Source organism: Phyllostomus discolor, chromosome 7 (assembly GCF_004126475.2).
Source record: "Phyllostomus discolor isolate MPI-MPIP mPhyDis1 chromosome 7, mPhyDis1.pri.v3, whole genome shotgun sequence".
Classification (NCBI taxonomy): domain Eukaryota; kingdom Metazoa; phylum Chordata; class Mammalia; order Chiroptera; family Phyllostomidae; genus Phyllostomus; species Phyllostomus discolor.
In genome coordinates this window covers 81362609-81379075 of record NC_040909.2, presented here as the reverse complement: position 1 = coordinate 81379075, position 16467 = coordinate 81362609, and the positions used below count along the sequence as shown (strand labels likewise).

At 45.2% G+C, this 16467-nt stretch overlaps 1 protein-coding gene across 1 annotated transcript in view; it reads left to right on the top strand.

Moving 5' to 3' along the window:
• PAG1 (phosphoprotein membrane anchor with glycosphingolipid microdomains 1) overlaps positions 1-16467 on the top strand; it is a 131190-nt gene that overhangs the window by 96371 nt on the left and 18352 nt on the right. The window contains 3 exon segments of the mRNA XM_028519017.2: positions 11589-11801; positions 13367-13418; positions 15763-15859. Coding sequence (XP_028374818.1) covers positions 11677-11801; positions 13367-13418; positions 15763-15859 — 274 coding nt within the window. The 5' untranslated portion in view covers positions 11589-11676.

The following is a 16467-nucleotide window of genomic DNA, read 5'->3' as shown; positions in this document are numbered from 1 at the left end:
GGGAAGTAAGGCAGCCAGGAGATTAGGAGATTTCTTGCAGACAGAATGAGGACTCAGGCTTTGTCAAAGCTGAGGGGCGAGGGTCCATCACCCCCTTGTGCCGTAGCCCCTCAAGGTCCTTCCCTGGTGGCCTCCCATGTGATCATGCCTGTCTTAGATTGTCCCCCCTTGGGGAACCTTACCCGTCATTGGCTAACCGACCAAGCATTGGGGGCCAGTTATGAATGAAGTAAAAGGAGCAGAAGCAGTGCTCCTGCCAGGGAGATAAGCTTTTGTCTCCTTGGTGGCTTACGGTCCTAGGTCCCTCCCTCAGCCTTAGCCTTGGCAGGGTTACAGCTTCTGAAACCAGGCAGGGCAGTTCCCAACAAATAATGGCTTCCAAAAAAAACTGGAATGAAGCCACTTGGCTTAGATCATTTACTGCATTTTGCTGTGTATAATGCACACTTTTTTGCGCAAATTTTTGAGGGAACATTAAGGATGCACATTATACATGGGCATAATAATCCCATGTATAATGCACACAAAATTGTGGGTGTGCATTATACATGGGAGCACACTGTGCACAGCAAAAGAGGGTAACCCAGTGCATTAAAACAAGTGTTTCAATAAAATTAATTTTTTGACCTGAAAACACACCTTGTTGTGTCATTTTGTAAGTATATTTTTTGAAGTTTTTTTGTATTGGCAGCATTAGAAACTATTAAAGTGTCCCTTTCAAGATCAAATCCCACTGTTACATTTCCCACAGTGCACCTCTATTGCAGCTCTTCAGTGCACACCCACGTCACATCTAGGCTGCTCTTGGAGCCACCCCTTCTCGAAGCCTCATTGGCAGAGAAGAGCGAGCACTCATTCCTGACTCTGGGTGTAAAATTCTTTGAGTTCCCTCATCCTGTTTTTAAAATTCTTAATAGTCTTACCTGTTACTACAGAAATATCTGTTTGTTTTATTAATAAGCAAAAATGAACGTTGAGAAACTTGGATGTGCAGGAAGGTGAGGCTGGCATGTTTTCTTGAGCTTAGCACAACACATCTCTAAGATGCTTAGCACAACACATCTCTCCTGATCTGTGAAACTTGCCACTCCACCATACGTCATCCCAATGTGTGTTTTCCAAAAGAGGTGAAAAATAGCATGGAGAAGAGAGGGGCGGGGTATCAAAGCCATATCCTGACATTAGCTTTCACTGAGCAATCTGAAGACTTTCTTGTTCTCTGCTTTCCAAAGAGCATGGAAACAGGGCAGAGTAACTACACTGCTACCTGACATGCAAAGTGCTTTGAGCTCAGGGGGAACGGCTGTCTTTAAAATATCAGTGTTATGAATCCATAGTCTAGGTGTCTCCAAAAATGCTCTTAATACTATGGCAAATAATATGAATCCCACATGTGACCCTTCAACTTGGAAGCCACTGTAACATTCAAAACACACTAAAATTCTCTGAATTATACTAGGACTTTCATACACACAGCCTTAACTGTTACATAACTTCTATTTTGTTCTTGATTTACAAACAGAGGAAATGGGAAGTCTTGGGGGAGAAGATGTGATTTTCATTAGCTTTGAAGACTTTCAAAATGGCATTAGTTTCAGTGCATTAGGTCTTATCATCACATTAGCATGTGGCATTGTGAGGAGAACAGGTGCCCTGTGGAGACCTCCTGGAGACCTCTGGGAGGCTTCCTGCAGTCTCACTCCTCTGCCCACTAGGACTCCATAAGGGATTCAATTTTTCATTTCATGGCATGAACCAATGAATGCAGATGGTGTGTAGAAACCAAGTACATGCAAATGTTTCCTCTCTCCCTTTCCTGGTTCCTTCTCCAATGAATCTGCTGGCCAAATTGCTATTTCAACTCTAACTAATTCTGCACTTCTCAGGGCTTGGTAAAATGAGAAAGTTATACATCACCAGGACTTCCCTTGGGCTCCTAACAACTTTTGAGCACAAGGCTATCAGTAAACTACTTACTTCAGAACAACTTAGGGTACATTTCTTGGGCCTGTTCCAACTCTATTACACCAGAACTTCTGAGGGTAAGGCATGGGTATCAGCATTGTACCAGGTGCACCCAGGTGTTGTGAGCAGGACTTGAAGGGACGCTGGAGGGTGTCTGTGCTGTGGCAGATGCGCTCACATGGCCTGGAAAAAAAGGAAGGAAACCTATGGGCTGATGGATAGAGGGGTTTGGATACCATGCACTTTGATGCAAATCAAGACTAGTTGTTTGGTAAGGGCACAGTCAAAAAACTCAGCATTGAAGTTGAGAAAATATTCTCTTGCTTAGAAGTGAAATACTATTTTACCCTATTGTCATGTCTCTACTCAAGATCCTACAGTTAACTCCATGTTGCCTTTTATATCTAGTCCAAAGTCTTTGGCTTTCTGGGATATTCATAGCCTTTGTAATGAGCATGGACCTCTTCCAAAGAATGTGACTGGTTCTGAAATTTGAGTTCCACATTTAGTCATGGCAGACCTTGTGCAAACAGACTCCTCACAAGTATTGCTACATTGATTCACCCATCTTGTCCACCTCCTCCATCAATGGAGTTTTATCTTCCCTAGGCCTGGCAAAGGAGGAGAGGAAAATTAATTTATTAAAGTAGATATACATTTATACATCATTCTTAAATTCACAAGTTACCCATGGATTAAGGACAGCTACAGACAAAGTGGAAATGCAGAAAAACATTGTCAGAGAACTCCCCCATGTCTGGTCCCCTTCCTTCCTCAGACACACGCACCCTGCACACTGACCCCAGCCCTCTTGTCCTCTCCATCTCCCCCATTTCCTCACCAGATGATTTGTCTGTTCTAGTCGTGTTTGCCTTAGTAAGATTTTAAAGCACATGCCAGTTCTTCCATGAATCTTTGTTTTTTTATTAAATTTAATGGGGTGAAATTAGTTAATAACATTATATAAATTTCACATGCACAACATTATAATTGGCTATCTTATTTTCTTCTACCACTATGCATGTGACTGCCTTTACCCATTCTGCCTTACCCCCAAATATCTGCTTTTTCAAGCTTTGCTCTAACTGTAAAGTGAATGCAATTCCTCCCATTCAGGAGGGATGGGGACTCTCTCAGGTGCCTTCCCAGGTCCTTGGCATCCAATGAGTCCTCTCTCAGTGGTTGGCTGACCCTCACTATGAGCAGTGTCTGCATGAGAAGTGGTCCTTTCCACCGTGCAAATGCACACACGCTGTCTTTGGAATCCACTGGACACATTGAGGCCAGTTCTCAGCTTGAGAGAATATCAGTCCAAGGGACCTGCAGCTGCATCATGGCTGCATCTGGTGAACAGAGTGAGGCTACAGTTGTGACCAAATGTGGGTTCTAATAACAAATGGTGGAAGCGAAATGCTTGTAGCTTTTGGGTTTTGTTCTGAATCCACACACTTGGAATTCAACAATAGAGGGTTTTTCATCTTTTATCAAAGTATATATCCTCATTAGGAACTTAATTCTAAATATTTTTAACCTCCAGCAAACTGAATTTTGCAACTGAGTTGCAACAGACTTTGGTAATCTCATGTTCAAGGTGTGATTATACGATGAAACAGAACTTCTGGTCAAGATGAACGTGTAAGTAAACACACTTCATCTCCTCACACAACTACAGAAAAAATTACAAGATTCCAAAACAAATATCATGCAGATTTATCAGAAAATCAAGCTACATAGAAGTCCAACAACCAAGGATTTTAAAAAGCCGTGTTCATCCAGATGGGTTGGAAGGGCAGAGAGGTGACATGGTGCGGAGAAGTGGCAGAACAGGTGGTCCCACATTCACATACGGTAGATAAAAACTGGGAGGGATATTATGGGACTGAGCAATCCCAGCCCCAGACCAGACCTCCCTGCCCAAGGTTCCAGCACCAGGAACATAGGTCCCCATAACTTCTGGATGTAAAAATCAGTGGGGGTTGGGACATTGAAAATATCTATAGGATTCTCAAGAGACTCCACTTAAAGGGCCCACAACAGACTTAGGACTCACACATACCCACCCCCTCTGGAATTTAGCACCAGGGCAATAGCTGGCAGGGCACAAGTGGCATACAGGGAGAAAGGGAGAAAGGTAAGTGACTGACAACAGGGTGAATGCTAGGAGACAGCTTCCTCCCAGGCGGTCTCCAAAGGCCAGGCAGTGGAATTGTCCCTTCTCTAAGCCCTCCCCTACACAGAGACACAAAGCAGTGAAACAGGTTGCCCTGCCTTGGCAATTACCTAAGGCTCTACTCCACACAATTTACATGTGCCTTTTCTACAACAGTCCACACTACTAAGACAGGGAGTCAAAGCAGCTCCACCTAATACATAGAAACAAACACAGGGAGGCTGCCAAATTGAGGAGACACAAAACTATGGCCCAATTGAAAGAACAGAACAAAATTCCAGGATAAGAACTAAACTAAGTGGAGATAAGCAACCTATCAGATGCAGAGTTCAAAACACTGGTTATTAGGATACTCCAGGAACTCACTATGCTGTACTGCAACAGCATAAGACATACCCAAGCAGAACTGCAGGGTACATTAAGTGAAATAAAGAAAAATCTATAGGGAACCAACAGTGGAGGGGAGGCAGCTGAGAATCAAATCAACCACTTGGAACATAAGAAAGAAAAAAGCATTCAACCAGAACAGCAAGAAGAAAAAAAGAATTAGAAAAAAATTAGGATAGAATAAGGAGCCTCTTGGAAATCTCCAAATGTACCAACATGAAAATCACAGAGGTGCCAGAAGGAGAAGAGGAAGAGTGAGAAATTGGAAAATTATTTGAAAAAATAATGAAAGAAAACTTCCCTAAGCATGGCAAAGGAAATAGACATACAATAAGTCCAGGAAGCACAGAGTCCCAAACAATTTGGACCCAAAGAGGACCACACCAAGACACATCACAATTAAAATGCCAAGGTTAAAGATACGGAAAGAATCTTAAAAGCAGCAAGAGAAAAACAGAGTGTTACTTACAAAGGAATTCCCATAAGACTGTCAGCTGATTGTTCAAACAATACTTTGCAGGCTAGAAGGGACTGGCAAGAAGTTTTCAAAGTGATGAAAAGCAAGGACCTACAATCTAGATTACTCTATCCAGCAAAGCTATCATTTCGAATGGAAGGTCAGATGAAGTGCTTCCCAGACAATGTAAAACTAAAAGAGTTCATCATCACCAAGCCCTTATTATATGAAATGTTAAAGGAACTTATTTAAGAAAAAGATCATAACTATAAACATTAAAATGGCAACAAATTCACAGCTATCAACAACTGAATCTAAAAAACAACCTAAGCAAACACACAGAACAAGAACAGAATCATAGATATGGAGATCATTTGGAGGGTTATCAGTGGCGAGGGGGAAGGAGAATGGGGGAAAAGGTACAGGGATTAAGAAGTACAGATTGGTAAGTACAAAATAAATGGGGATGTTAGGAACAGTATAGGAAGTGGAGAAGCCAAAGAACTAAGCAATCACCTCCCTTAGTTCCTGTCCATGTCCCATGTTCTGACCCATGTCCATAGTCCTGACCCATGGACAGGAACTAAGGGAGGTGATTGCTGGAGGGAAGAGGAATACTGGGCAGAGGGGGACTTCATCAGACAAGAATGTGGGGAGGAGGCCAAGAATAATTATCGTTCCTCTTTTGTCTGAAAAATGTAGGCCTAGCCCCCTGGGAGGGAGAGGGGAAGGGCATGTGTCAGAGCTCCTAGGGGATGGTGAAAGCATGAGATATCATGCCAGAAAGGGGTCAGAGCAACACTAAGCTTGGGGACACAGATCACCAGTGCTGGAGGCCTGCAGTTGGCAAGGATTCTGTAGAGAAAAGCCAACATTTCCAGTGTTGCCTCTTCCCAGGAGATGGTCATCAGCTTGGTGACAGGACACAGAGACCAGGTACTGTGTTCATGCCACAGAGTTAAGGTTCAGCCTTCAGACATGCTTGGTTTATTTTTGAATCATTAGCTTGACGTGCTCATCATCTTGTGTTCTCTTCCTCTCCCTTACCTTATAAATTGGTCAGCTTCAGAATCTTCTCATCATTCTTCCCACAGAAACAAGTATTCAACCAAATTTTCCTGACTGGCTCTAATCGCCCACCTCACGTAGATGCTGAGGCTCTGGTGGAAAGTGGGGTAGACACATTCCTGCCCTGGCGGAGCTTTGTGTTTACATCAGATGGGCAGACACACAGGGCAGGTAGAAAGGGACTCGGAAGCCAGACCGCACACTCTCTGAAACACCTGGTTAGACCTGCCGAGGCAAAAGGAAGCCCCTAGCTTTGTTCCTAAGAATCAGCCAGTATCTCCCACCTCTCTCCCCCGCTCTCTCTGGAGATTTACCATTAAAAATATGAAACTTGGGAATTGTTTTCAGGTCAGGATAGGAGCAGAAGCGACATTGGAGTTCATTCCTTACCCATCAAAGCCGCTCCCCTGTTGGCTTCTCTGAGGTGGAAACAACATGGTGGCCAGGCTTTACCAGCAGTAAACTGTGTGGCTTCTGTAGTGAAAGTTCAACCTGGTTTTGAAGACACGTGGCAACCACACAGAGCCCTCCGCACCCCCCAAAGGGCCAGCACCCCATTTCCTGTGCAGATCAATAAGTTCAGTCTGTATGGAGAGTTAATCAGGTTATGCGGACAGTGGCCTCAAGGATTTATGTCTTGCTCTCTGGTGGAAACCCATTCCCTCTGCCTCCAGGAGCCACCTCCAAAACAGCTTGGTGACATTAAAGTTTTCCAGGTGCCTTTGGTCTGTGTTTCTCTGAAGTTGCTGCAGAAAGAATTGTCAAGACACCACTCCCTACTGATGTCACAAAATGTGTAAGAAATTGTGAATAAGAAACTCTTACCCTGGAGTCCTTACTGCCCTCTGCTCTTGGATGTCTTTCCCCTGACTCAGGGAAGGAGGGTATTGGGGAGATCCTTGTAAGGAGCTTATTTGGCAGAAAATCTTTGTGCCTTAGCAGGATAGACAGTAGACATCTGCTTGGGTGATTCCTGTGTTGACGGCAGCCCTGGTCACCAAGTTCAGTAGGCTTGCCTTTGATCTGAAGAGAGATCTACCTGAATTTAAATACTTGAGCTTACAACCTCTTTGGGAGACTTACGGGTTCTGTTGAGAGGCCAGTGTAGCCTTGGCCTGTGCCATGCCAGCATGCCTCACAGGATGAGAGCCCTGGACCGGAGCCCTGCAGAGCACTGAGCTCCTCACCGTGTTAACTGTGCTTGGTGACTCTGTGGCTCAGACTGTCATTTTATCATGTGGTTCCCACACCTTGTAATGACCAGGAAGGAGGAGTTGGGCCCATCAGTGAGGTCACAGCAGAGGTAGTTTCTATCATGTGTAATTATAGGTCTGCCAGGACAGCTGTGCAATGGGAATGAGTCATCCCTGATCTCAACCTGCCTCAAAGGAACTAGGTGTCTGCTCTGGGGCTCATCTCCCTGACCATCCCACTCCACCAAATTGTTATTTACAGAATTTCCCATGGTCAGAGCACCTACTTGTTAAAGAGGATTTGACTAAAACACAAATGGTCTGAACCTTTTGTTAATTCTGTCTGTGTCTGTTTTCTGTCCCATCGCTATGGATTTTTGGAGGCTGATAGTTTCGGTTGATGGAGGCCATTAAAATGACAAGCAGCACACACAGCAAAAACAAGTCTGCTTGAAGAGCCTGAGGATTAGGGCTGAGGATGGTGTTATACTGCCACCTTGTGGTTAAATTGCACCCGCTTTTAAAGTAAAAGGCCATCAGTTTTTCTACTCATTGAATCACATACTGATTAAAGTCATGAAATGAATGGGTATGAAAGAATAAGAGGTTATGGAGCAAAATAATTTTACCCCAAATATTTTAGTCCAAAATAATTGTCCAGACCAGTTTCTCAAACGATCCCCAACAAAAGTCCTACAACCTTATGCACTGATCTTGCTCAGGGCAGAATACAAGTTCCCACCGTAGTCTGAAATTATATAAAATCAGAGCAGGGGGTGTATTACTTCCTTTACAGCAATATCACACATTAATATTAAATTATAGTCTTGGTCATGGTTGTATAGCAATGCAGCCAATGATGGAGTCTGTTCTAAAACAAAAAGAATTCCCACCTTCTGCAGCTTGCTCATCTTAGTGGGGTATCGGTGCTGTAGAAATGTGAGTGCAAGTTCAGTGCTGCTTCCCCTTTGTCCCGTGATGAATAACCCACTGCATAGTTACACATGTGGTCTGACACTGAAATATTTGTTATACTTTGAAGAAATAATATTCCAGAATTGAATGCAATTTGATTGAGGCGGGTAAGAACAGGATTGAGAAAAACAAGCATGAGCACATCAGGAAAGATGTCCCCAAATTGCTCATGTGCCTCTGCTGGTATGGATTCATTCTGGAGACTCAGAAAATACCTTACCTGATACAGGAATCAGCAGAAGACATGGTGGTCCTCAGGGCAATAAGAGTGTCATGGACTTAGCAGCCTTGGGTCATCTTTTCCTCGCAGCACCTGGTTGATAAAGAGCACAGTGAACACTCCTGGTTGTGGTAGGCCCTTCCTTTCATGGTTATTTGCTTCACAGACACTGTGCCTCCTGTGTTATTTTCCCCCTCTCCTGCTAATCCTGAAAGAAGCCTTCCAACCATGGGGAAAGACATGGATCTCCACACTGCTCAAAATAGACCAAAAGTAGGACCCAGAGCACTGTCTAATCTCAGTGAACCCACTGTATGAGGGCCCAGCCTTGGGGAAATGGCCGTTGTACTTCCAGGAAAGCCCTGGACTGTTCACAGGAGGCCCCCAGGCTCATCCTGGCCAACAGGAAAGAACATGGAAATGACATGTGTTCATCTGCAAATGGGGTCTGTACATCTGTACAAGCTGAGGAGGGACAATCTAGCTACACACCTTGGGGTGAGTCTGTCTACTCATATGGGAGAGGAGAAGTCCAGCCACACACATGGGGGAGGGCAGATCTGTCTCAATTGCAGGTAAGCCACCAAAATTTAAGTAGGCTATGACCAGAGAAGGAACGAACTGGAGAAGTATGGAAATAGAAGTCCTGAAAAAAGAGCAGGAGAGAAGAGTAACAGGGCACAGACTTCCTCTGAAATAGGACTGACCCCCCTGGAGGTGTGCTGTGAGTTCAAACTCATGTGTGTGTGGCCCCTCCTAGGGCAGTTGCCCTTGCACCATCCCCATCCCCACCCCCGCTGGACTGTCCAACCCCAGCAGAGGCTTCTGGGAGGTGGAAGCACCCTTGGCCTTGGAGATTACAATATATTTGACTCAGAAACATGTGCCAGATAATCTTTTCACTGTGAGATTTTTGTTCACAATGAGAACTTTTGGAAAAAAGTATTTCTTTTAGTAGCTTTTCAGCCAATTCTAGTTGAAGAGGAGTGCGAGAGGAGTTTGAACACATTTTTTTTTTCTGAATTATATCCTTTATTCAGAAGCTTACACTAATCAGCTTTCATTGTCTCTTTCCCTACATTGTTTTTATCAGGAGGCACCTCATATATTTTATTATATGCTGTCAGCCTCCCAAGTGGGGAGAGAGAAAGAGAGAGAGAGAGAGAGAGAGAGAGAAGGGGGGGGGGGAGGGGAGGGGAGGGGAGGGGAGAGGAGAGAAATGTACCAAAATGGAGAGGGTGCTACATACCCCACAGTAGCTGCTGGATGCATGTCTGGCTTTGGAATAATTCACAAGCAAGCTGTTTTCTCAGAAGCTGGCACTTCATTAACAGACACTGACTAGCTCTGCTGTGTGAGTGAACAAGGGGATGGAGGAGGAGGCAAGCAGATGCCTGCACGACAGATTACATATGTTGTGCTTTGGACCTATACATAAAACTTTATTCCATGTGTATTCATGGGTCGCCAAGATATGTGCTTGCTTGAATGTTTTTTAATAACTTCTGTGGTGCCAATTTGTCATCTACATTTGAAGTGAATAAATCATTGTTTCAACAAGTCCTGAAAGCAGTGGTGGTGACATTTATTCTGTGGGAGCCACCCAGAGTAGCCTAGCCGGGCACTGATTGCCCGTGACTGTGCAAGGAGAGTGGACAAACCGCCCAGGGATGAAGGAAGCTCACTTCTACACAGGAAGTATTTAGAGAGCATTGGAAAGTGTCCCTGTTGATTCAAGGGCCAAGGAAAACGACCACCTTGTCTTCTAGAATTCTCTGTGTACATTGCAGGTGTATGTAGCGTTTTTTTTCTTTTTCTCCAGCTTTTTGTCAATATTAATATATATGGAAAATATTTCACCTGGAGAAAACTTGGTCCAGTTGAAACGCCTTTGCAGAAATGGCCTTCATACCTCTGTTTCTCTGTGCTCTCCTGTTTACCATGAAGCCACCAAGTGCTGGCTGGCTGGGCTCACCATGAAGGCAAAATAGTGACACCTCTTTTAGTGAACAAACAAGAATAGAAACATGGACAGTATTTTTCAAGAAGATAAGTTTTTGAATTTTGGCTTGTTATTATAAGACAAAAATTTTTATCTGCTTACCTTGTTCGTGAAACCTGAGATTAAGCTAGAGGCTATTCCTTGTAAGTTAGAATTGATCAAAGCAAATGTTCTTTAAATAAGACCTCTCTGACAAAAGATCATTAATTTGACTATACTACTCCATTTCTCAAAATTTATTACTTGAAATTGCTCAGAAAACTAATCTGTCCATGTGCAGTTAAGAGACAAAGTACTAAGAAGGGAGCAGAGCGCCCTCTAGGGGTGGAGACTAGAGGCTTTGGAGTCAGAGACCAAACGCATCTTCACTTGAGACACCTAGAAGGGAACTTACTCAATGTCTCTGCCATTCAACTTTTTTGTCTGAAAGAAAAAAAAAAAAACAGATTATCAGTTAGTGCCTTCTTCACAGGCTAGGGCAGCGATTAAATGAAGAAAGTATTTAGCAGAGGCCCAGGCACATGCCAGGTACTGAAATGTACTTGGTACAGCTCTTATACTTCATTTGTGGTTCATAATTTCTTGTTTACTGATGGTGATGTTTCTTAGCAATGATATTCATCCATTCACCTGAAAATGTACTTACTGAATGTTCATAGAAGTGTTGTGAAAGCTGGCCCTGAAAGTAGTTACATACTCAGCATAGACTACTGTTAACAAGGTGAATGTAAAGACATTCTCTTTCTTTAATTGCACTGACCTGAAACCTTCTGGAAGAAAAGTGGGCTTGGGGAGCTAGGGAGACAGGTGGGGAAGATGCAAACTTAATAAATGCTGTATACTGCCTGGGAAAAAAAGGAATCCAGGTACACATTTATGTGTTTGCTGTGGAGTACCTGGAGTCGTATAAGGAATCTGTCCCCAAACATTCCAGAATGATCAGACACCCATCACCTCACACACTGTGCAGCACTTGAACATTCCTGGTTTATATTTGTAGGTGAGGAGACAAAGTCTTTGACAGTGAGGGATCAAAAGTCCAGTTGAACCCAGAGCACTCACCTCCCTGACTCTGCAAAGTCTTCCTTCCAATGGGATGCTGGCTTGTTGTTACCTGTGACATCCTTGCAAACAGACTAGTCTCTCCGCAGGCAGAGCACGGACGCAGCCCTAACCCAGTGTCTCCAGCTCTGAGGGACTGACGTACTCACCATCCCAGCAGCACCTCCTGCTTCTACCATGGGACCTTCTGGCAGCCTGCTAGGCAGTGAACACTTGCAGCTTGTCCTTTTGGGAAGTTTGGCAGCTGCCACCACTTTCTTCCTCATCACCTTCCTCATTTTCCTGTGCTCCAGCTGTAACAGGTGAGAGCCATGTGTGTCTGCTGGAATCTCAAAGTGACATGGTCCTGCCCCTAGCACACTATAGAAAAGCCTGTTTTGAGGGGAGCCTGCTGCACAGATGGTCACAGAAACTTCTGTGTTCGGATTAACTGACATCTCTGTTGCCAAGGGTCCTGGCCTTGTTCTGTTGGGTAAAACCTATATCTGACTTTGCCAGGGAGCAACAGGAAGAGCCCTATGGATGAAACTTCCCAGAGTGACATCCCTGCTGCTCTCTTGAGCACTGGTCAAAGTTTCCATTGTCTTTTTCTGTGGACTTTTGGAAATCCAAGTATGATGTGGATTGAAGATATGCTTTTTACTACTACTTAAGAATTCCTGCATGTCTGCTGTTACCTGGCTTTGGAAGGACTAATTTATTATAGATTTGTAATAATCTAGGGCTGCTGTAGTTTCTAAAGAAACAGATTAGTTTTCCTGTAAGAGAGATATGCTGTTTATGAAATGATCATATTGTCTTTTCTTAGAATTCTCCCCCCACACATACACTTTCCTTTGTGTCTCACTCATATAAAATGTCTGTACCCTCAGAAAAGAGATCGTTGCTCAGAGAGAAGAAGGGTTCTTTCTAAGAAGAGTGATTGTCAAGGTGTTCAGACACTGTCACAGTATGTGCAGCTCCTGGCGTGTTGGCTGCAGCCGGGAGCCTCTGCAGACCCCCAGTCCCTTTCCAGTAACCTCAGAAGAGACTCAAGTGTTATTTAATGGTCTGGATATGGCTACCTACCCTAATGCTTCTGTCAAGAGGGCTAACGCTGGACTCTCTGAACCCAAGAGCCTCCTCCTGCCTGCCAAGGTTGGACCCAGGCCTCAGGGCTGGGCAGAGTGACCGGAAAGAAATAGAACCTTGGCTCCCTGGCCCTGGGCCTGGTTGCTGCGGGGCGGGGGTAACACCAGACCTGCCTCTGTAGTCATTGATTCGCCCACTAGGTGGCGCTGTTGCCTTATATCTCTGTGGGAAACGAACTCTAGAACTGTTGGCTCTCTTAGAGTGTCCTGAGTAAAAATAAATTCTATTTTTATGCTATGGACTTTTCCATAGACTGGAAGTGCATATGACTCATCCCAAGACTATGCACCCTTCCCAATGTGCCAAAATCTGTATTTTGTTTGATTATTTTCTGAGTCCCACTTCAGTGTGTGACTTTGCAAAGATTACAAGTTAAGAAAAGTGAAGAGATGTCTGGAATTTTTTTTAAAAGCATCACTCTCCCAGTATTCTAGATTTGATCAGTTTTTACTCCGGATTTTGCCTCTGTCCCTTATTGAGAACCTGTAATTTCTACCCCTGGAGGAAGGGGGGAGCAGGAAGTGACAGGTCCCTGCTGTGACTCAACCCTTCAGACCCTCTGGCAGCCAAGGATGCCAAGTGATGAGTGCCTGAGCAGCTTTGGCTTCCTTAGCAGCTAAACTTGGTTCTTAAAAGAGATGTCAACATTGATAAACATTAGGATAGGAAGAGGTATGTGTGTTTGATTTTAGATGGTGTGTTTGATATCACAGTGATGTCTTGTTTTCCATTTCAGAGAAAAGAAGCCGAGACAGTACAATGGAGACCACGAGAACCTGATGAACGTGGTGAGCCTGTGTGCCATGTGTGCACCTGAGTTCGCAGGCTGCCTGGGCTGGGTCCTCCCTGCAGGTGCCTTCTCACAGAGGCTGAAGGCTGGTGCAGGCAACCAGGTTGCTGGGAGGGTGTCGGACACAGGTGCAGTTGTGCTCATCCGGGAAGATCCTGTGAGAGCTCCAGCCTACAGCAGGGATGCCTCTTTTCTGCATCCTCCCAGCTCCAGCTCATGTGTTCATTCACTAGGGCTGTTGTAACAAGGGACCACAAACTAAGTGGCTTAAATATCAAATTTATTGTCTCACAGGTCTGGAGGCTAGAAATCTGAGATCAAGGAGTCAGCGGAGTTGGTTTCAAGGGCAGATCTTTTCCAGCCTCTCTCCCAGGTCCCACTGGCTTGCCAGCCATCTTTGCTGTCCTCGGTGCCTCCATGTTCACATAGTGTCCTCCCTCCCCTGTGTGCTATCTCTATCCAAGCTGCCTCTTTTTGTAAGGATTACAGTATGACCTCATCTTAACAAGATTCATCGACAATGATATTGTTTCCAAATAAGGTCACATCCTAAGATATCAGGGCTTCAGACTTCACCATAGGAATTTGGGACACATAAAATTCACCCTATAACAGCTGGCCATCAAGCTAACCAGAGCATGGGAGCCCCCACACTCTAGATGTGGCTTGGCCTTGCTGGGTTTCCGCAGCCCTCAGTCTTATGGGTCCCGGCCAGCCCTGAGGGTGTCAGGTCTACCGGGTAAGAAGCAGCCTGAGTGGCTGGGCCCCTTGTGTACTGGTTCTGCCTTGTGCTCTCCACTCAGGTGCATGCTCTTGACCTGATGAATCATTCCAGAAGCTGGGAATGGGCCCACCCTCGTGTTCACAGGGCAGTCAGCTTCATCAGGGTCCCACCTAAACTCCACATGGTGCTGAAGCAGAGGCCATGCTTCCTGTCCCTAACATGATCTTCCATGATCAGGCAATACATGCGGAGTCAGCCTGTTTGGGGAGGGGGATGAAGCATGCAGGCAGCAGGCAGGCTCGAAGCTCACATGGGAGGCATCTCCAGGCTCACTCACTGTGCCTGGTATATGTGCCCAAGCAGACAGGAAGCTGCCAGGACCCTCTCCTCCTGGGAGTACCTGGGGTTCCCTCCCCTTCTGCTCCGGTGTACCTGCTGCTGTTCTGGGCTCTCAGCACCACCCCTTACCCCTTTCACAGTCCCTGGTTGTCTGGTTCCCGTGGGTGTCCTCTTCAAGAATCTTAGGGATGGTGGATAGAGCCCAGGTTATGATAATTCAGCTGAGATAGGTTGTTAGGTTCTTGGAGGCCTACTGGGAGGCTTCCTCCCTCTCCCCTGACACCTGCTCAGATATAACCTCCCTTCTATGATATTAGCATCTGCTTCTCAAGTTTCTGGCCACCTAACACAGTGACCTGTTTCACAGGCACCCTTCACTGAATGGAACAGCTGACTCCCATGAGCTTTTGGAGCATGACAGCATAAGCCATGTGCTCTCTGCTCTCATGTGGTTTTCAATCCAGAGTCAAGACATATGAGACTGACAGGCCAAGCTTCCGGTGTGCTTTCCATCAGCAGTGTCTAGGCAGGATCCAGGAATCCATAGCCATAGCTTGGCCTAGCATATTAGTCCATGTAGTACCTACACTTTCAAGCCTAGCAGAAAACCTTCAACCTCCAAGACTGTTCTTTCCTCCAAGTTCTCTGAATTTATGAAAATAAGAAAGGTTTGCAGACGTGCTTTTTTGCCTCTGCTTGTTTTGTGAACCTTGAAGCAGAGACTTGGCTGGTTGTGAAATAGTCTCAGCAGTTAATGACATTATCTATCATTAACAGATAGATTTAATTCTCTTCCCATCAGGTGACAACAGGGGATGCTTTTCCACATTTTGCATGGTGTAGCTCACCTTTTAGACATAGTATATCATGGCACCTGGGAAAGAAGGATGAGGCTGTGCTTGCGTCGATAGTGGTGAGCAGCACAGGGCTTCTGGTCCCCTCCTCGCCTGGAGTGAGGGGATGGATCCCCTGACAACTCAGGTGGGAGGACCCACAGTACCCTGACAATGCCAGGACGGCCTCGTCCAGCAGGACTTCCCACCAGTATGGAATGTGTCCTGTGTCTGATCTGTGTGACATGGGAGCCACCAGCTACCCATGTGGCTACAGAGCACTTAGAATGTTCAAAGCACAACTGAGCAACTGAAGTTTATTTAATTTCATTAAAACTGATGTAGTAGATGTAGGGTTTTGTTGTTGCAGTTTTAATTTTTAGAAGAAGGCACAGGTGCTCCCCTCTCCTGAGCTGTCTGACTCCTGCAGTCTGTCTGTCTTGCAGCCTTCAGACAAGGAGGTGACCAGCCGTTCAGTGACCAGCCTGGCCACAGATGTTCCTGCCAGCAGTGAGCAGAACGGGGCACTCACCAATGGGGACAGTAAGTCCTGCAAAAACTGACTTTCCACATAGAACTCATCACCTAAGAAAGTGTAGCTCAGCCCCGCCAGCATGGCTCAGTTGGTTGAAGCATCGTCCCATAACCGAAGAGTTGTGAGTTCCATTTCTAGTCAGGGCACATAGCTGGCTTGCAGGTTTGATCCCCGGTCTGCACAGTCCAGGTGAATACAATCCCTGATCCGGGTGCACATGATCCCAGGCAGAGCATGTAAAGGAGGCAACCAATCAATGTTTGTCTCACATCAATGTTTTTCTCCTTTCCTCTCTCCCTTCCTTTGTTTCTCTCTAAAGCAATGAAAAAAATGTCCTTGGGAAAGGATTTAAAAGGAAGAAGAAGAAAGTGTAGTTCAAAGACTAAGAAGTGTTTTCAAATTCAATTTTTGTGCTACTCCTAGCAAAAGTCATTTCATTTGGTTGAAAAGCTACAGTGTATTGATTGGCTTCTGTGTGGCACTGCTCCAAGATGTGTGCTCACTCATTTATCCTCACAACCATACTGTCAGGTTGCTGTTACCACTCCCTGTAAGATGAGTACGAAGCATAAATAGTATTACTGACCACAGTTTGCAGTGAATGGCTCATGACTAC